This window comes from Manacus vitellinus, unplaced genomic scaffold, assembly GCF_001715985.3.
Source record: "Manacus vitellinus isolate BGI_N305 unplaced genomic scaffold, ASM171598v3 scaffold_4_pilon, whole genome shotgun sequence".
NCBI lineage: Eukaryota > Metazoa > Chordata > Aves > Passeriformes > Pipridae > Manacus > Manacus vitellinus.
Genome location: NW_021940604.1, coordinates 7,997,281 through 8,017,503, shown reverse-complemented (window position 1 = coordinate 8,017,503; position 20,223 = coordinate 7,997,281). Strand labels below are relative to the sequence as shown.

General features: G+C 39.1%; 2 protein-coding genes across 4 annotated transcripts in view; both read left to right on the top strand.

The window, feature by feature from the left end:
- The first annotated feature begins 1,486 nt into the window (after window positions 1-1,486).
- GJE1 (gap junction protein epsilon 1) lies at window positions 1,487-5,106 on the top strand. The gene is made up of 3 exons (XM_018077728.2): window positions 1,487-1,582; window positions 2,169-2,351; window positions 2,759-5,106. The coding sequence occupies exons 1-3, from the start codon at window positions 1,544-1,546 to the stop codon at window positions 3,152-3,154; spliced, it is 618 nt and encodes a 205-aa protein (XP_017933217.1). The 5' UTR covers window positions 1,487-1,543; the 3' UTR covers window positions 3,155-5,106.
- A 2,606-nt stretch (window positions 5,107-7,712) lies between these two features.
- VTA1 (vesicle trafficking 1) overlaps window positions 7,713-20,223 on the top strand; it is a 35,487-nt gene continuing 22,976 nt past the window's right edge. For 2 of the 3 annotated variants that reach the window (XM_008932353.2, XM_018078180.1), the window contains exons 1-2: window positions 8,186-8,230; window positions 18,349-18,443. In XM_008932353.2, coding sequence (XP_008930601.2) covers window positions 8,194-8,230; window positions 18,349-18,443 — 132 coding nt within the window. In that variant the 5' untranslated portion in view covers window positions 8,186-8,193. Of the gene's footprint in view, window positions 7,849-8,185; window positions 8,231-18,348; window positions 18,444-20,223 lie in introns of those variants that run through there. The other variant, XM_018078181.2, reaches the window with a different exon arrangement.

Below are 20,223 nucleotides of genomic sequence, written 5' to 3'. Positions count from 1 at the left end.
TAGTCATTGCATACTATTGTGGGAACATTCAAATTACTTTTGGATGATAATTAAGCTCCAGATATATTATGTACTGAAAAACAATTCACTGTTAGCACAATTACCGCGTTTTGGTGAAGGTTAGTCACACAGTCTGGGAACCACAGTACTTTATTATAGATTACATACCACTATGAGGCATTATTGCTTTTAGTTCATTCCACATACGCAAACCTCAGCATTCACTCTATGCAGCAGAGCAGAGCAGAGCAGCAGATTGCATTATTAAAAGTTTGGAAACCCAGTCTCGGTATTACTGATACAGCACCTTTTACAGTACTCCATGAGATAAACAGACATTTCATTAACTGCCTGAACTAGAAATTGTAGTAAATAACATGTACTTATTGAAGCATTTTTCAACATCTTTGCAATTGAGCTACTTCAGCAGACACAGGGCAGATTCCCCTTACAAAGGATGTTCTGATGTCTTACTACAGTTATTTTAATGATGTCATTAATGCAGTCACATCGAGGTACCTTGTACACACACAACAGCTAAATCCATACATAAAATGAACAGTGATTCCCATCTCTTCCCTCCTTCTGCCTAGGCTTCCATGCCTCTGAGCATTCATCACAGAGGGAACAATGCCTTTTGTTACATCAGCCTGAAGTCACGCTGCAACCAGTTACAAGTGAGGTTATCTCATGATAGAGGGAAAAGAATAAATGCCCCTCTTTGGATTTGTCGTCTGGATTTCACTTTCTTGTGCGCCCAAAATACCAAATAAACTATTGCGCTCCAGTGACTGACAAGTTAGCATTTGCCCCTTTCCTGTCTTCTTCTTCCTCTCTCCATCTTCTCGTAAAACTCCCACTGGGTTCAGACCACTGAGTTGAGGTAAGTCCTTGAGGCTATTTACCAGCAGGAGTGTCTAGCATCCGTATGGGCTCACATGCCTAGCTCTTCTAGAGATCTTTCAACTGCACATACTGAGTAAGCTGGCAAATTATCAATTGCAATTATAGCCATTAAGTTATTAATAGCAATTGTAGAGTGGTTAATAATATTTAATTCAATTGCTAGTTCTTTGAATTCAGAATTGTGGACCAACAGATTCCAAGTCTTGTTGTGTCCTTTCTTTTTTACTGGACTTAGTTAAAAAGCAGCTATTAAACTCTGGATGTTCCGGCTCGCTGGGTGCCGGGTCCTCCAGCCGACGGCAGCCCCGATAGCGATGCGCCGGGTTCTTAAGCGGGACCGGGGCCGGGCCGGGGTGATGGTCGGTACAGCGGCGGTGAAAGGCCGGCGTAAGGCAGCGGGGCAGGGGCAAGTGAGCAGCCGGCAGGGGGGCGGCGGTGGCGGCCAGCGCTGCTGACGGTGCTGGCGCTGGGATTATCGTCGGCGCCAACTGACCCCCCGCTTTTTGCTGCGCCTGCCGGCCCGACCGGCGGGGGCCCGCCTGGGCAAAGGGCGGGACGAGCCGGGGCCGGGGCAGGGCCGGGGCCAGGGGGGCCCGGCTCTGGTCGCCGCCGCCCACGCAGAGTACCTTCCCCAGACATGTCCCCCAACTACATCCGGAGCTTCTCGGAGGGATGTGTGAGTACCCGGGGGCGGCTCCCCACGGCACTGCCCGGAGCCGGGGTCTGGCCCCAAACCGCGCGGGGGCCGCGCCGCGCCCGCCGCCCCCGAGCACAGGGCAGCGGTGCTGCCCGGGCGGGACGCTGAAGGCGGCTTGAGGGGGGCTGTGAATGGCCCTGTGGGGACCTGAACTTTAATTTGCTGGAATAAGTATGGTTTTAAGTATGGTCGGGTTTGATGGTGGAACGGCGGTCCGTGCTTTGCCATCACCTGACATCATGTCAACAGCAAAACGAATAGACTTTGGGTCGAAACGCTCAGCTCCGTCTGGCGCGTTCTGCAGCAGCGGAATACAGATAAAGGCAGTGAAACAAATGAACTGACAACTGCTAGACAAATGAACGTTTATATAAAATTAGTAGGAACAATAAAAGTGTTGTAAGCCGTTATTTTGTTAGAAAGCTACTGCAGCCTTCATAGGCAAACTCTTTTTAAAACAAGTAGAATAAAATAAATATTTTGGATAATGAAAATGAGCAGGTAGACCTCCAACAATAACAGTGTTCATTTTTGTTTTTATGGTGAATAACCCTGTGACTTGCAGCTCAGGCCACCAACGGTAATTGGCCAATTCCACACTCTTTTTTTTGGCTCAATTCGAATGTTTTTCCTTGGCGTTTTGGGCTTTGCTGTTTATGGAAATGAGGCCTTGCATTTCAGCTGTGACCCAGACAAGAGAGAGGTTAATCTTTTCTGTTACAACCAGTTCAGGCCTATAACTCCTCAGGTAATTATCTTTTTTTGTTTGTTTGTTTTTTTAATTGCAAAAATCTAATATGAAGAAAATAAACTGCAAAATTTAAACATGAGTGTTCCATATAAGAAGTAGTAACTGACTGGGCTAATTATCCCTATCTTTTTTTCATTAGTATATTCCTTTTAATAACCCTTTATCTGTGACTAAATATGGATTTGTGCTTTCTGTCCTTCATGACAACACTCCTAATGTTTCAGAAACCAACTGAAATTTCAAATCAAAACATAACAGTGATTTTTACCTTTATTGTCATCTAAGTGTTTAAACATTTAATACATGTTAAAAACAGACTTGCAAAATGTTCCAATATGTGTGCATTTTAACTGTCCCTATGCAGTTGTAAATGATCTGACAGCTACCTTTCTGCTACATTTTAGGTATTCTGGGCTTTACAGCTGGTGATTGTACTCGTACCTGGAGCCTTTTTTCACCTTTATGCTGCATGTAAGAGCATCAAACAGGAAGATATTCTCCAAAAGTCATCCTACACGGGGTTTTATATCTTCTCTGTTTTCTTAAGGATTGTCCTCGAAGTTGTTGCTTTTTGGCTTCAGATTCAGCTCTTTGGTTTCAAAGTGAACGCAATCTACATGTGCGATGTGGGAGCACTTGAAAAAAAGTTTAACGTTACCCGGTGCATGGTGCCAGAGCACTTTGAAAAGACAATTTTTCTTATTGCAATGTATACATTTACTGTGATTACAATGATCTTGTGTGTTGCTGAAATTTTTGAAATCTCATGTAGAAGGCTAGGTTTCTTAAAAACTCAGTGAGGTCAACCACTCCTACTCATTTACCACCGTGTCCACCTGTAGTTTTATCAAAATTATTTCAAGCCATAACAAAAAACATCTCCTGTCCTCTATGTAGTGTTGCAGAAGAGAACCACACTCACGATTACTGCTGCAGAATAGTCATCTGACATTTACTCCTTATCTAAAAACTACCACATTATGTGAATAATCTTTGTTTCCATGTCAAGACTAAAGACAATAAGATTTACAAGAGTAACATATTTTCATGACCTGCCACAAACAATAGTTTCGCCTCCAGAGGAATGTCTGTATGTGAAGAGGAGGTAATTTATAAATGTACTGTTATTCACAGGTTTTCTGAATGCATGCGATGGGGGCTAATAAGGTTATTGACCTTCCAAGAAAAACTATTCCAAATTTCTTACATGTTCTTATGGCTTGAGAATTAAGCGGTAATGGTGGATAATCTCTGAGTACCAGAAAGCATTTGAGCATCTTCCAAATTAGTGCCACTGTTACAACCTGCATCTCAGCTCCCTAGGGCAGAGACTCCTGGTTAGAACTGTGGGGACAACATATCCATCAATACTAGCTTGCTTTGTAGTGGTCCAGCTAGTTTCACGTGCTGGCTGGGAATCTCCTTTTATAAGTGAGAGAGTCACATGATATTCTTTGTGCTGACTGGAATGCCTTACCCTCCTTATGTTTTGGCTTAACATGTAGAAGATTTTTAATAATTTAGTATGATCTCATTTTGAAAGAAGTAAAGACTTAATTTTGCATAAGAGGCTTAAAAGTGTCAAAATAAAATATCGAAGATAAGCCTTCTCTAGACCCAATAATGACTTGATTTCAGTGAGAGTTTTGCTTGTGTATGACTGCAGAATTGGGCCCACAGAATTTTTTCCTGTATGTGTCACACCTAACTTCCTGCTCTGACTAAAGTTCCTAGAATAACAGCTAAAAAAGAAGTCTGCATACTAAAATTATTCTATGCAATAAGTGTATGTGGTTAGGTTAGGTTTCAAACTTTATATAGGTATCAGATATTTTTGTGTGCAACAGTTTCTTCTTAGGGACTAATAAACATATCAAATTTACAAGTGATTTCCTTCTGCTGAAGTGAGATAATGGAAATAAAACAGATTTTGAAACGGGAAAGAAAGGAGGAGGTAGTTTCCTGTATAAAATATGTAAGAATAGCAATCATAACAATTAGCTATTTTCTGTTTGTTTTTCAAACATAAAAACTTGAGGTCCCAGTGACATTTGGGTCCTTTCAGGAATATTTGGAAAATTCTGGAAAAATTATTACCAAATGTTTTAGCACCAATTGCTACTTATGCAGTCCCAAACAAGGTTGTAATCCTCACTCACAGTAGTAGTCCTCGTTACATAAATGGAATTGCATGATTTAGGTGTCTTGGATTTGATTGAATCTGGGCCATTTAAAACAAAGTGGGTGACAATTAGATGTGTGATTTTTTAAATATGCTGATCAAGAACAAGATGATAAATTTCAGTGCATTCACTATATTAAAGCATTAATGTTATTTTTTTCCCTACGAGAATAAGATATATGTTGTCTTAAACAAATGTCCAGTCAACACCATCAGAATTGTTCAATACTAAACTTACTTGTAAGTTATTTGATATTTTCAAGCATTACAAGTGGAATAAAAATCACTGTGCTAATTTCTTGTTTGCATAATGTGCCATGTGCTTTGGTTGATACATGTTTAATTTTTCACTGTATATGTCAGTATCCATCTGGAATTATTTTTTGCAACTGAAACTTGTAATCTCAGGTAAAAAAACCTTTTTTTATTTATAAAGGAATACAGTAGATAGAACTACTAAAAAGAAGAATTTACTTTCATGTGCCAGTTACAGTTGTGATCAATGGTATGCAAATCACAATCAGATATTTGTATAGTAATAAAATAACTTAATCACAACCTTGTCAGTATTTTCCCTGGTGCTTAATAGTTCCATTGCTTGCTGTTCTTCTTCTGTAGTGTAGATTTCCAAACACTTCAGAGAGGTCAGAGGAGTGCCAAAACCCCCAAGCCCTCAGGGCACGTTCTTGTTAACCACCAAGAGCCTTGAAGTACTAGCATGGGACTGCCTGAGGACCCCCAGGGGAGCTTTAGGAGCTGGATTACCCAGCACTATGCCCTTTCCCTTGGTGGTCAAAATCTAGAACATATTAAAAAGTTTCCTTCTTGTAAATGAGATACAACACCAATTTTCCCTGCATTTCCTGTGAAATTAAGATAGTCAAATTCCTCTGTTTTTCATTTAGAAACAAAATGTGCATTATTGCCTTTTAGTGCAAATGTTTTTCTGTGACTGATTCTGTCATTAGTGTCTGGAACAAGGTGATGGAGATATTATCTTCATGTAAAGAAACCATTTCCCCACAGTTGTCAACACTTCTTTTTCCTATATTTGCTATTTGCCCGGCATTCATTGTACTCTCAGGGGTCTCTAAACTTTTCTTTTGCCTGGTCTCCCAAACTCCCACCACTTTAATCGTCATTTGCATTGTTTTCTATCAGCTTCCTTCCACCCTTACTCCCTCTGAGATTGATATGCCTTCATGTGTTTCTCTGTGTTACACTGATTTTAACTCAAATGCTTAGCATATATTTGAGATGATCTGAAGGTTTGGGGTTTTATTGCCTTTATGAAGGGAATTATATAATCCACTTTGGGATTCTTTGATTCAATTCTATTTCTTTACGCAGTGAACATGAAGTCCTGTCTCCCAGATCACTGAGGAAGCATTTTTGTTGCTTACATCAGGTTCACGCTGTAAATGCGTCTTTGATTTTTTTATTGTTCTCCACCATACTTGAGCCACCTCATTTTCACAGACAGCACTCAAAGCAATCCCCAGCTCATGTGTTTGTAGTCGGTTTTGTCTCTAGTCAGCGATCATGACCATTTTAGTTCTCACTTAACAAAGAGCTGTAATTGTGATGTGATTGCATTTACATCAAAGATATAGCTGTTCTGGGCCAGCCAGCTTCTAGTATACCACCACAACATCCCAGTCCTGTAACCACTTCTTGTTCTGTTCCCTTCTTGGCATCCTTTCTTTTGTTCAGACATCATTTCCCTTCTATTCTCTTTTCAGCACTCTCCCATGCCAGCAATGAGACAATGCAGCCATCTCTTCTACCCCATGCCTCCCTCCAACACACATCTTTTTTTATGCCCTGGTGCATTCACATTCTCTTGCCTTGCAGACAGTCATTTTGAGACCAAGAAGAGGTTTGGCAATAGGAATATCTAGAAGAAATTTTAAAATAATTTTAATTATGCTGTCATAATGAGAAGCTGATAAGACACTGAAATAATTTGTGAGATCCATTTGAAACCATTTTGCTTCAACAGTTCACGACTTTTGCTGTTCTTATCTGCTCTCAGCAAAACCAGAAATCTTTGGAGGTCCCTCCAATAAGAAGTTATCTGGGAAGTAGTGATCCTACAAGATGTACGTTCCAGGGCTGGTGGACCTGCTGACAGCTGCTGGGAAGCAGCCCAGCCCCAGTAGCCAGACCACGGTAGCATACGGCTTCTCCAGCGGGAGGAAGGGCAGAGGTCCAGGAGAGAAGGTGCAGTTCAGCCCACAAGGGCTCCCCGGACGCCTGGTGAGCCTTGGCGCAGCCCAAGGGGCAGGTTTTTCAATCTGAGATTTTACTTGCCGGTGTACCTCCACGGGGAGGGTCTGCACAGCTCTTTTGGAAAGGAGACGAGGGATGGGAAGGGCGAGGGCATAGCCGGGGCCAAGCAGGGCCAGGGGAAGCCGCGGCCGCCCCGACATCTCCAGGCCCTTCCTCACGGCTGCTGTGGGACGCGCTTCAAGCACTAAGGGGCCACGCAGGTGGCGCTTGAGGGTGTGGGTCCGCATTGGCGGACAGACGGACAGACGGACAGACGCGCCGCCCGGCGCGATGCCTCCCGCCCGGCCAGCCAGGCGGCGCAGTTTCCGCCCCCTCTTGCCCCCACGGCCCCCGCCCCACGGCGCCCGGAGCCGGAGCGTATTACAAGCGGCGCGCGCCAGCCCCGGGAGCGAGAGCTGTGCCTCGGTGTCGCCTTGCGCACGCCATGGCGGCCCCGGCCCTTGCACCCCGCTGCCGCCGCCACGCTTGCAGAGCATTCAGCACCATCTGCGGACCGCGCAAGGAGGCGGCGACAACGCGCGAGCCCGTTGTGGTTCGTACTTACTGTACTGACTTGAGCGGGGCAGGCGGCCGCGGCGCCGGCCCCGCGCCCGCCGGTCCCTGGGCTCGCGCCCACCGCCCACTGCCCACGCGCGCCGTCCAGTCGCCGCCGCCGGCGGAGCGCCCCTCCCTTCCCTTGCCCTCCCCTCCCCTGCCTTGCCCGCCTGGAGGGGCCCGGGGATGTGCGGCGTTTGCCTCAGGGCCGGTTGGCGAAGGCCCCACCTCTGGGCGGTGCCGGGCGGTCGCGGTCCTGCCCCGACCCGCCTCCTGTGGGCTCTGTCCTTTTGCGGAGTTAAAGGCTCTTCGCAGGCGGGGGTGCATGCCAGCAGCCCGAGTGCGTGCTTGGACACGCGTGTGTGAGCTCCAGTGTTCCGTCAGTGTTGGGATAGCTGTAATAAGTATGGTATAAAATAATACTCGGGAGCCTTTTCGAAGTTTTTCTCCTCCTGAGAAGACCTCCTTTCTGTCCTGTGTATCTGAGTAAGCGTTTAGGGTTTGAGAGTCTTGGGTCCTGCCAGTAGTGTTCATTTTGTTTTCTGTAGGGCCTTGTCACCTTCTCAGGGTTCTCAAAAGGGGCGAGTGGGTGGCTCTTTTTGTTCCACTGAAATGAACACAGCAAAATCTTACTGTAAAACTTCCTAATTAATAGGCAGATTTTTTAAGCTGACATGGCTTCTAAGCTAATGGTCGTCAGGGTGGACTGTGAGCCTTTCTAAAAGACTTTTCATAGCGAACTAAGAAATGCGAGCCTGCTGTTAGTGTTAAATACCTGTTACAGTTAAACCACACTGGGAAAATGCCTCAGATCACCAGAAATGTCTGTTTATGTCTGTGACGACCACTACCCTTAAGGGGAAGGAGGGTATGTAGTCACAGTGTTGTTTGTTTTTTTCTTTTTATTGAGATGCGAGATCATCTGAGGGGTTTACTTGGCTTGTCTTCAAAAAGAGCTAAAAAATAGATATAGTTTAATTTGTACGGATGAATTCATGAAATTGGATCTTCAGAAAGCTCTGAAACATTTGTCAGTTCAATGACAGAAGAATAATATAAACTTTTATGTGTTATGCAGGAATACTGTGCTAATGTGGAAAACTGCAACCAGAGAAGGGACATAGCCACAAATTAGAACATTGGTTGTTCTCAATAGTGCTTGCTCTTTATTTAATGGCAAAACATGAGGCAAGGCACACTTTGTGTAGCAGGAATCACCAGTTAGGTCAAGTTGCAATGATTTTTTGGTTTGGTTTTTTTTTGTGTGTGTGTTTCTTTGGGTTTTTCTATCAGATGTAACACCCTATTTGGCTAGACAAGAAAAACACTAACACTTAGTATAGATGACAAGATACAAGTCTATTTTTATTTTAAAACAGAAATGGTTAAGTGTCTGAACTCTATTTTTCTTTGTCTTTTCAATTCTGAAACTTAATGTAAGTCTTATTGTAGAGAGAAAAAAAACCTGTGTTGGATAATTACCATTTCCTGTAAAGTTGTTTGCCTTGTCTGTCCTAAGCAGTCTGAAAATTTTATTTTTTCATTTGAATACTTCAACACATCTGATTAATTACTGAGTACAGTGAAGGCTATATTCTAATTAAAATATTACATAAAGTGAAAAACAGTGGCACCTCTTTTTCAAGTTAGGTCTTGCTCAGATCCTTTGTTCTTTTAGATACACAAAGGAGAAGAATTAATTTTCACCCGTGTTCCACTGGTGACACTTATTTCCTCCCCTGGTGGATGAGTATTGTCTGGATTGACTAAAATGTGGAACTCCTGTTTCGTAGGATTTTTTTTTTCTTCATTTAGTTCTGGCTTTGAAGCAAAAAGATTTATGAGCCATTAATTTTTAACATCGTGGGTTTAGAACAATTATGTGAAATCCCAAAGTATTAATTATTCATATTGCTACTGTCCAAAAAATGTACTGCATATACTGCTAGCATTCAATGAATAATAAAAGCTTTACTGAAAAGATAGATTTTTAAAAGTGTGGGTCTGGGTATACAAAAAAGTTTCAGGATACTTTTCAGATAACGTTTTGAAAGCAGTGCAGATTTATGTAGAGTTAAAGCAGTGTTTCTCATTAGATGCTTCACTGAAAAAAGTGAACATCTCTTTGTTTAGCCTTTGAAATGTGTTTCAGAGGAGCTCTATACATTTTCTATAATGTATTGTGTGGAGGGAATAGTGTGAGGAAATCTCGGTGTGTGCTGGAACATGTGGTGTTCTCTGTGCTGGTGCTTCTCTACCAGCCTCATCTGCAGATGCATGACAGGCACTGTGTGTCCTGGGACCAGGAGGCTGGTGTGGCCCGGCAGCCAAAGGGGGCCCTGCAGTGACAGGTCATGTGGTGAGTCAGTGCTGCACCTTCTATCCAAGGCTGCTTGCACAGCCGCTCTGTGAGGCAGAGCCATCTGACTTTTGGTCATCTACTGGGTGTAACTATCAGTCTGAAGAGTGACGTCTTTATAGCTTTGGAATATTGCCATAAGTGGCTCATACCTATAACAAAGCTTTGGTCCTAGTATTATTAATGTTTCCATAGCACAGAAGTTGTCAGTACAGACATATGTTTGCTAGGTTTTGATTTATGTTCATTTTAGTTAAATTCCACTTGTATATTTCTGATAATAAGAGCTGTGACACGAATTAATTTGAACATCAGAAGCAAATATCTGACAAGATATGTTTGCAACCTAAAATATTGCTTTCTATAGCTTGGCACTAAAATTGTCAGGAGTAACTACTTACTGCCTTGTTAATATTTTTGTCTCTCATCAGCATCCATGAGAGCTGGTAGATAGTGCACTCTTAAAGCTGAGAATTTAAATGGCAGTTACACATTTTATTTGCATACACTGTTTTACATTTTTGTCTCTTATGTTTTTTGGGGTATAGTGCATTTTAAGCATTAAGCTAGCATAAATCAGTGGTGCCACCTAAAGAAGATACTGTAGTCCTTCTCTGGCCTCTCATTCCCAACCCCAGTATGATAAAAGCCAATAGTAAGCTATTTTTCATCCAGGCCAATTCACTGCTTCTTAAACAACTGCACTCCCACACAGACAAGGACAAGGAACAGGACACCATGACGTGGGGTGAAGACAGGACTCCCACTTTTTTGATATTGCTGGTATATATTAATTTAAAGAAACAGTAATTTAATGAACATTAATCTGGTTTACACCGTATGAATAGCTACAACAGGGATTATTTGTAGTTTTCAACTGCCACATAATTTTCCACGTGAGAAATAAAATGTAGAAGAATATCAATGTTCTTGCATGCTGTAACACATCACAGATACTTTTTGTTGTGGTACTTCCTAGAAACACTGCAAAAATTAAAAAATGGGTTTATTGATGGTAGTCCTGTGTATTCCTTACAAAACCTTTGTGCTTAACCTCCTTTATAGGTATTCAGATTCCAAGCAGCATATGATCAGTACCTTTATATGTTGTGTGTAAACTGTTACTTTCTCATCTCTGTCGTTAGTAGATGGACGTAATTGATTGAAGCAATAAAAATATGATACTGTCTGGAAGCAAATATAAATTTACTTGGTTGTTAAATGTGTTCTAGTTAGAACATAGACTGTAAAGAAATAAAAAAACTTTTTTTAAGTTGTGCAGGACATGATCTCACAAAATAATTCTCCTTAAAAAGAGATTAGACCCTTAATGGTTAATGTATGTAGCTGTTTCAGGTTCAGTAAAGGTCAGCTGATTCAGCAGGTATAAGGGAATACCAGAAATCTGTGCTACACTGGTTGTCTAGCAAAAGGCAAATAATTCATTGGTAGTCAATAAAATAAATTTTTATGTTGAAAACTTAAATGAGTCTGACTGTTTGACTACTTTGAGATGTTATTCTACAGACACAAGGAGGCAGGCTCTGATAAAAAAATCTCTGGCCTGTAATAACTGAAGAAATTATATCTCTGGCATAGACAGTTTGACTCAGAAGTAATTTTTTTAATAATTGTAAGTCTTGAGAGCAGCTGTGTCTTCCAAAAATTTCTAGTTTAGAGTTTAAAGCAAGATTTTCCTTAATGGCTGTTGTTTCAGCCTTTCAGTAGTGTTTTTAAACTCTTTGCAAAGATGATTGGTAGTTTATTTTGGACTTCTGTACTTACTGGGCATCGATGTTCTGATTCAAAAGTATTGAGAGAATGCGAGTGAGTTGCCAGAAAGGGACTGATGTTTCATGATATATAACACCCTAACACACAACAGTGTTTGGATATCTAATGGATGCAACATGAGAAATTATGATTCTAGTAACTTCCGAAAAGCAGAGCCGTGATGACTTTTGCTTTACAGTGTACTAAACATCAAAAAACATTCATGTGAGATCAGTAAATTTGATCTTAAAAAAGGTGTGAAAAATTCTTCACTTTTAAAATTCTTGACATGCAAAAGCACCAGAGAAATGCTTCTGAAGGATCTTAGTATTGTATTAATGTTTCTGGTTTTGTGAGATCAAGCAGGAGAGAAAAAGCAAAAGAGACAATTTTTCTTCCCAGAACTAGTTGACAACGTCTTGAACCAAAAGATTTCCAGGGCACGAAATAGGCTTCTTCTTCCAGTTTAAGCCAAACTGGAGAGTGTTCCACAGAAGTGCTTCAGATTTGTGCTCTAATCACTGCAAGCTGCTTTATCCTTGTGACTTGGTGATAACTAATCCAGAGTAGCTGCTTTGCCCTCCTGTTGCATTCTAGAGATCTCAATTGCTATAAATCCTACATTTAATGTAGTTTTTCTGATTTAACTAGAAATATTTCCTTTTCTTTATTAGACTGTAGAGACAAACTTCTAAAAATACTGGTAATTTAAATATTGTACAAAAGCTTAGAAGCTTATGAATTCCGCATATAGGTCTCTTAATCAAATTTTACAAGATCAAAATTAGTCCTTAAACCAGACTGAAATATGGTAGTGTGAAATACAGAGTAATTTCCTAGGATTTGTAATAGATATTACTAGATTATTTGTCAGCTAACCTTAATAGTTACCACTTGTTTGTCATTGGAAATTTTGTCTCACCTATTTGTCTTGTTTAGAAGTTGCTATTATTCAAATAAAATGGAATTGTAATGTAACTTACTGTAACTGTCAGGAATTTTAAGTAAGAGACATTTTATTTGAGATCATTTTGACTTGACAGAATTTGTCTAGCATGTTACGTGACCCTGAATTATACTGCTATGAGTCCATTTTCCTTGCTAAAATTTAAAATACTGTGAAAGAACCTGAGGGGACAAAGGGGTCATAATATTATGCTTTTATTGTTATGGGTTTCTTAATTAAATTTGTTTGTAGTCTTCATTCCTTCTACTTTTATATCAGATCTTTTTTTCTTACATTTCTCCTTAAACTAATTTTACTTTAAAATAAATATTTAAAAGTAATTTGCTTTCTCTGGAATGTTTTAGGTTTTTGAATTGATGCTACCAGTCCAATATCTTGTCTTTTGCCAAGTTTTCTTCAGCATCTTATAATGAAGAGGCAGTATAAGGCCCTTCAAAGTTTGTTTGTTAGAACTGTTAAATCTATTTTTAAAAGTCTTTGGATTCAGACAGCTTGCACTTAGCCATGTAGAAATACCATATATTTATGATTTGCACACAGAAATTGCATGACTGAAATATGGCACATTAATGTTCATGAAAGCAAGCATAATTCATTTTTATATGAAAATATGTTTCCAGTAGTATCTCTTGCTTCCTACATTTGTATTCCAGCTGTTGGCTTCCTGTACCAAGCAGTTAACAAATGTTTTTCTGTCAGTGGTTTGACAAAAGGAAGAGGAAGGTGAAGATTATGAACGAGTAATAAATTACAGCCTGAAAAAACTTTCATTCCTTAATCAGAATAAAAATATAGCTAAAGTTTACTGCAATGTTATTTGTTAGTATTTTATCGCAATCTGTTACTCTCAAATGTCGAAAATATTCCAGTTGCTAATATTTTTTCTTTTTGAATGCCAGAGAATTAAATATGTACAGGGAAAAAAATATAATCATTTGATCCTGTTAGGCCAAGAAAAAGAAAGATGGGTAGGAGGACAGAATTTAGAACATAGAATCAGCGTTTTGTGCATGCTTGCTGGCTGGAACTTTTGTTCTCCAGTATTTTTTACTTGGCACAGAGTTAGTTTAAAGTGGGAGTGAGGGGAGTTTCAGTTGTTATCCAAACATAAATCTGGAGTAACTTAATGTGTATGAGAATGAATGCCTGGCACATACTAAAGACAAAATACTTTCTCTGAAATTGTGCTGGGTGTTAGCAAAGGAAAAATAACGTGACATAAATGAAGGCAAAGAAGTTTCTGTAAAGCTCACTGTATAATTCCATCCAGCACACCCACACTTAGTATTTACTGAACAAAGATTAAGGGCAGCAAGTCAAGATGTATATTTTGTAGTTGTCTTGGCAAAACATTTTTGTGAGAATGATAACTTGCCAAGTCTTTATGAATTTGAAGATAAATGTCCTGTCTGCAAACTGGGAGCAAGCTCTCTTTTAGTTAATAATTGGCAAAACAGTTCTTTGTGTATAAAATTACAAGTGACTTTAGCTCTACTTATAATATTCGTTAATATTTAGACATTAGCTCTATGTAGACTCCTTTACCTTTTTAGTGCTTTACTTTATGCATATGCTACTGTTGTTGGCTGCATTAAAGTCTTTTTTGCTACCTGATTTCGATAAAGGGGGCAAAAAATAGTTGTGTCTGTTATTAGGGTGAGTGCATAAAACAAAAAGAAGGAATAATTTCATTCATCTGTTTGTTTACAAGAATTCCAGAACTTCATCACAAATAGTGAAGAGAGATGAGAATTACAGGTCCCTTAATTCCCAGATTGTCTGCTTTCTTCATATACTCCATTTAGGCTGAAAAACTTGAAAACTTTTACAGCTACAGTGCATGGATGTAGTTGTCTTTTTATGTCAGCATTTCCAGAAGCTTGGCTTTTCACAGAGGAATTTTTTTTATCGAATGTTACTAAGCAAATGACCCCTTTAAGTCTAGTTGTTGAGTTTTACAGTATATTACTGCGGTCATTAGGGGCATGCACTTTGGACTTTTTTTTTCTATGAAATAATTTTGATGTAAAATGGCATCTCAAGTATGGTATTTTATAAGGTAAAATAATGCATTCGTAATACAGAACACTAAGAGGATTTCTTTCTGTGGTGTCCATACTGTTCGGGAGATTAACTTCCACTTGTCAGAAGTTGAACCACTTCCATTAAAGCAAAAGTTTTGTGACTTAGCCAGCACAGTAATAATACATGCCCCTACTTTTGCAATATTACAGGAACCAAAACAGCTGTATTTAAAGGAATGTAAATAATTACTCTCTTTTCTCTTAGATATGGGGGGAGGGGGCAGCTGAACTCATGTCACTGTGGACTTTCTCAGCAGAGACCTTGGAGGCAGTAAACTTTTAGCCTCTTGCTTATGAGTTATTTGCTACTGAGATTACCTGTCAACATAAACATGGCGGACAGCTCTTTAACCATTAATTGCCAGTTTAAAACTTGACTGACGATATTAACACTGGAAAGTTACATTTTGCTCATTGCTGCTGAAAATTTAGTGGGTTTGCCCATTTGCTGCAAGTTAGACAGAAAAAGGGCATTAATAGATTTCCTTCACTAGATGAAAACATATTTTTCAGTTACTATTGTGTATCTTTACTATAAGTAATACTTGTGTGATGAAGTACACACAAAAGTAAAAGATATGCTAGAGGCTTCTAACACCTTCATTGGCAAAGGTAGTAGTATCAAAACCAACACAGTCTTACAGATAACCTACACTTGGGACGTTTCAAAATTAGAGAGAGCAGAGAGAATGGCAAAAGATGCAGACATGGAAAAATCTGCATTTGGAATTTAATTGTTTGCCTTAGGAATACAATGTATTAATACTCAAAAATGGAAAGAGTAGAACTAGTAGACACTTTTTCCTGTTGTTGGTAATAAGGCAAGAGATTTGAAAAGAAATTGCTTACTGCTTGTTGCTTTCAGATTCACTCACATATTGCTCTTCATACAGATAATTTCAAAAGCAAAATTTTGAAACATTAAAGATATTTTCTTATTTCACTGGTGTCTTTAAATACCAAATTATTTCCTGTCTTCCTGTTTTGTTTCTGTCTCTAGAAATCTCTAGTTCTTTCAGTTTTTCAGCTATTTTACGTGCTGTTTGCTTGATTAAGTTTAGTGATTGTTGATAGAGGTTTTCTATCCCAAAGCCCTACTTTTGACTAGAACAGCGCTGAGTAAAGCAGTAAGTGTGCCTAAAAATACTTAACAACATTTTGTTTGGCAATGGTCTGAGATTCAGACTGTGGAGAGTGTACTTTTTCTTCTATATCTTCAGTTCATCAACTGAAAGTGATGTTTGGGGAGATTTTGACTGGAAGGGTATGGTTTGCATTTTCTGACCTGCAAGTTGCCTTATCCTTCATTACAATCAGGTTCTTTTATCAGTGATATCTGAGTCAAGACTACCTTTTAGTATGGAATGCTACTAGGTAGTGATACTCTGTTAATAGTATTTTTCACAGACATCCTGCTCTTTCTTGATCACCACTTACTTGAGAAAGAAGGAATAGGGTTTGCCTTTATCTCAATGACTGCCTCATCAGACGCCTGTCTAGACAGGTTTGTTATGCAGTAGTCCTCCTTTCAAATGTATGTGAAGAAGTGAGTATGCAAAAAGTCTGGACTTCAAAAGTTCCTGAAGATCACAGTAGACTCTCTTGTTACAGTAACTTAAGTGTGCTTTGACCTTTTACCAGTTAATAAGATCTTTCAGGAAATCTCCTATACAATTTATATAGGCACTGATCCAAATTGGGAATTGGTGGCTAAATGTGGTAACTGTCTCATATGGTCCATTGTGTGGTACAGAGATGTAATTGCTGTGACGGATGGAACACATTCATCTCAGGTGACATTAATTGTCTGTAGGATGTCTCTGTTCTTAGTGTCTGTAGAACTGCTGCTGCTAGAGCACCTTCATGTTTTCTTGGCAGTCTGTGCTTTGGATAACAGACCTTCAATCATGAGTGACCTAAGGACTCTTGGGCACTTTGGTCCCAGAATCTTCCGTTGGCAGGAAAGTGGTGTTGGTATGGAACATTGCTCGATATCAGCCACAGTGTAAAGTTATATATGGACAAGAAAAACATGTTTCTTAACTGTAACTATTGTTCTCTGACCTGTGTTTTCTGTATGTTCAAGACTTGCTCTTCTGCGTTTGTTCATTGGAGTGTCTGAAGGAGTCTTAAAGTTTTTCTGAGCCTCTGAAATCCTAAGAGGGGAAAGGGCTGGCTTTTCAAGGCTGCCTACAAAGCCTACAGATGGCACAGTCCTGTAAATACACCCCTTTGGGTATTAGTGAGGAAAAAAATTACCTTGCTTTCACTATTTAAATGGAAGTATTTGCAAACAGTGTGAAAAAAGCCACATATGGGTAACACAAGTGTAACAGTTAAAAATCAGGACATCTTTTAATTATTAAACATCCTCAAGACTAAAGACATTTGCAAGATCCATTTATATGGGATCAGAGTTCTTTTTATGTAAATGAGTTATGGAAGAGATCTGAAGATGCATACTTCAATAAGTAAGATAAATCTATATCCAGTAATGACCAAGGGTATTCTGAATTTGTCACCCTAATGCATGTTGGTCTCAATTTATTTGCTTCTGAAAACATCTGAAACTTCCATCTATCAAAAAGAAACTACTGATCTCGATGGCTTATAGGTTTAGCAACCCTTATATTAATTCTTAAGTTTTATATTATTAATTTATACCATTAAATGTGTTCAGGGGAGCTCACAGTCAAGGATTTACTTAAAAATCAATTTAATTGAAGACTGAGTATTAATTCCTTGTCATGTGATGATGGTATTTTAATTGATGGTAGATTTTATTTATTTCAGTGCCTTAGATACAATCTCTGTCTCTTTCTGTGTTTGAATTTGTTTGAAATCTAATTTCAACTTTATGTGTGCTGGTTTAGTAATGTTTAATATTAATGTCAGCATCTTGAAGATAAATAAGGTGGGCTTACGAGTACCTATCAGTCATTAGCTTAGTATTGTCACTTGATGAAGTCTACATAGCACAGAAAGTGTCCTGTAGGACTGCCTTAGAGGTCAAGAGTGAGAGTTAGTGGAATGCCTTTTTTGTGGAAGATGTTCTGCATTTGGTTACTGAATGTTTCTGTCCATTTTCCCTTCTCTGTGCATGTTAATCCTATTAAATAACAGTTGTTTGGGTTTGCTCACAGTTTCATGAAGCCTATAAAGTTCTGCCATGTGCAAATCTAAAATTCATGGATTTTGGTAGTAAAAAGATAATTTTTGATCAGAAGGTGTTCATCATCATTCATTTTCAAGATCATATTAAAAACTGACAAATCTACTTACAGATAAAGTTTAATAAAGCCTGTCTTGTCTGTTTTAAAGATCAGGTTTTTGTCTTGAGTTTTTTGATGTTATGTACATGGAGATAATAGATGCTTAATTCTGTTTAATAAAGTGGTGTTTTAAAGCTAACTGGTTCCTACTACATGAAGTTCCATTTTTGAGATATATACACACACTCTCAAATCGACTTGAAGTTCCTATTTGAGAGCATTGCAAGCAAGGGTAGTGATAATTTACAAAATCACTTAATATTGCATAATAGTGATACAAACATCAATTTGAAATCAGCGGGAGTAGTCATTGGGGAAAATAAAGCATAAGTCTCACAAAAATATCTCCTAGTATCTCTGCAAGACCAAGCATATCTGGATTTCACTGTCATTGCTCACTAGTACTGATGTCATTACACTGTTAAACCATGAGTTTGTCTTTCAGATGTGTGGGAGGCATTGCTTTGTTTGCTAATGGGTTTTGCCTTAGATAATCACTTTTGTTGTTTTTGTGTTTTGTATCATTTCAAGGCCGTTTGTATGCAATGCAAACAGGGATGAAGATTGATAGTAAAACCCCAGAATGCCGTAAATTTTTATCCAAGCTTATGGATCAGTTGGAAGCTGTAAGTAGAATTTATCGCTCTCCTTTAAAATGATTCATGATATTACTTTAATTTTTATTTAAGCTTCTGCAAATAAGATCTCCAACATCAGTTATTGATGCAACTGTTCTGTATGCAGGCACATTGTATGAATTTAAGTTGTATGTAATAAATTGGCAGAAGGATTTGAAAAGGTAAAGGAAGAGGTAAAGCTGTATGTGTGTATGTATGCATGCACAAACATAACTAAAATTTTACCATAAGGTTTTGTGTAGACAACATGAATTACAATACTTTATTCAAACATATTCCCATGACAAATCATAATTCGTTATGAAATAAATACAGGTGTTCTAGACAACCTTTTTAATGTATTTGCCTTTGATTCCTTGAAGTGTGTGAGTGTTATTTTCACTGTAGGACTCACTAGCCTAGTCCTTGGATGCTTTTGAAAGTTTTGACCTAAAACGTTGTACCCAGGGAGTTTTTTAAACTGTAAAAGATAAAGATACTTCTGATCGTATCCTCTGTTAGAGATTGGAGATTTCATACTATGAATTTTTGTAAGTGCAGTCTAATCTGTGTCAGAGATGACCGTGCCATGCTCTTTGAATGGATCTGATCCTATTAAAAAGCCTTAAATAGAACAGATTTAAAAAAGGTAAAGTTATTGTACAAATGGTCAGTTTTAGTTCTAGGAGCTGTTTATGTTCTACCTTGTAGAACAATATTGTACTACTACCTTGTAGTTTTCAGTATTCTCAAAGGAAGAAGTGTGTAGGTTTTAAGGTTTAAGTGCTCATTTGGAAGCAGAAAATAATGTTGAAAAATGAAGCAGCAGTTCTTTGTATGTTTACTATTAGTAATTCTGTCCGAAATCTAGCCACAGCAGTGCCTGAAGGGTTTGTGCAAAACTAGTACAACAGCCTTCAGTTGTGAAAGGTGGATGCCTCATCTGTGAAAGTATTCAAGACCAGGTTGGATGGGTCCTACCTGAGCAACCTCATTTAGTGAATGGCATCCCTACCCATGGCAGGGACAGTTGGAACTAGATGATCCTTTAAGTCCCTTCCAACTCAAACCATTTTATGATTCTAAGATTCTTCAGAAAAAAAAGGAAACATGAACTATTTGGGGTTTTTTTCTCACACCTTGTGCTTCTTGCTATGTTTTATCACTGATCTTTGGTAATGGAAAATTCAGCGTACAGCAACTTCTTAGTGTGTTATTTCATCAGATTTTGACACCTTCAATGAGTCTGGTTTCATGTTCAGAAAGGGAGAGAGGTGGCAAGAGAGGTGAGATTAAAACTCCAGAAGAGTTTGCTCTTCATTTCCTAAGGATTGTTGAAATTTGTTGGATCCCGTGTGGTACTGCAGCAGTTAATCTGTCTACAGCATTCAGTTACCCCTTCTGTTTCAAAGGTGGAAAGACTAGAAGAGCAGCAAATGTCCATGCTTTCATCTTTCAGTTGCTGGTAAGATTGTCTGTGAGACAACTGATGCACAGGCATTGAAGGTTCTTCCATGTATCTAAGTGGTGGAAGGATGGAGAGAGCACCTCTAAGCAAATCTAGTACAGCAGTTTTGTGGGCTGGGAAACTTGGGTTTATGGAAAAGTTGGACCTCTGCAGTAATGTAACAGCAGCCATTTTCAGTCTGCCCTTAACCACCAGGGGGCACAGAGAAGCACTGCAGGTCTGTGCTTTCACTGGCGCTGCAGTTGGGTGTTTTAGAGGTTAAGACAGAAGCTTGCAAACAATCCTGATCTTTACAATACCAAAGAATAAAACCGTGTAGAT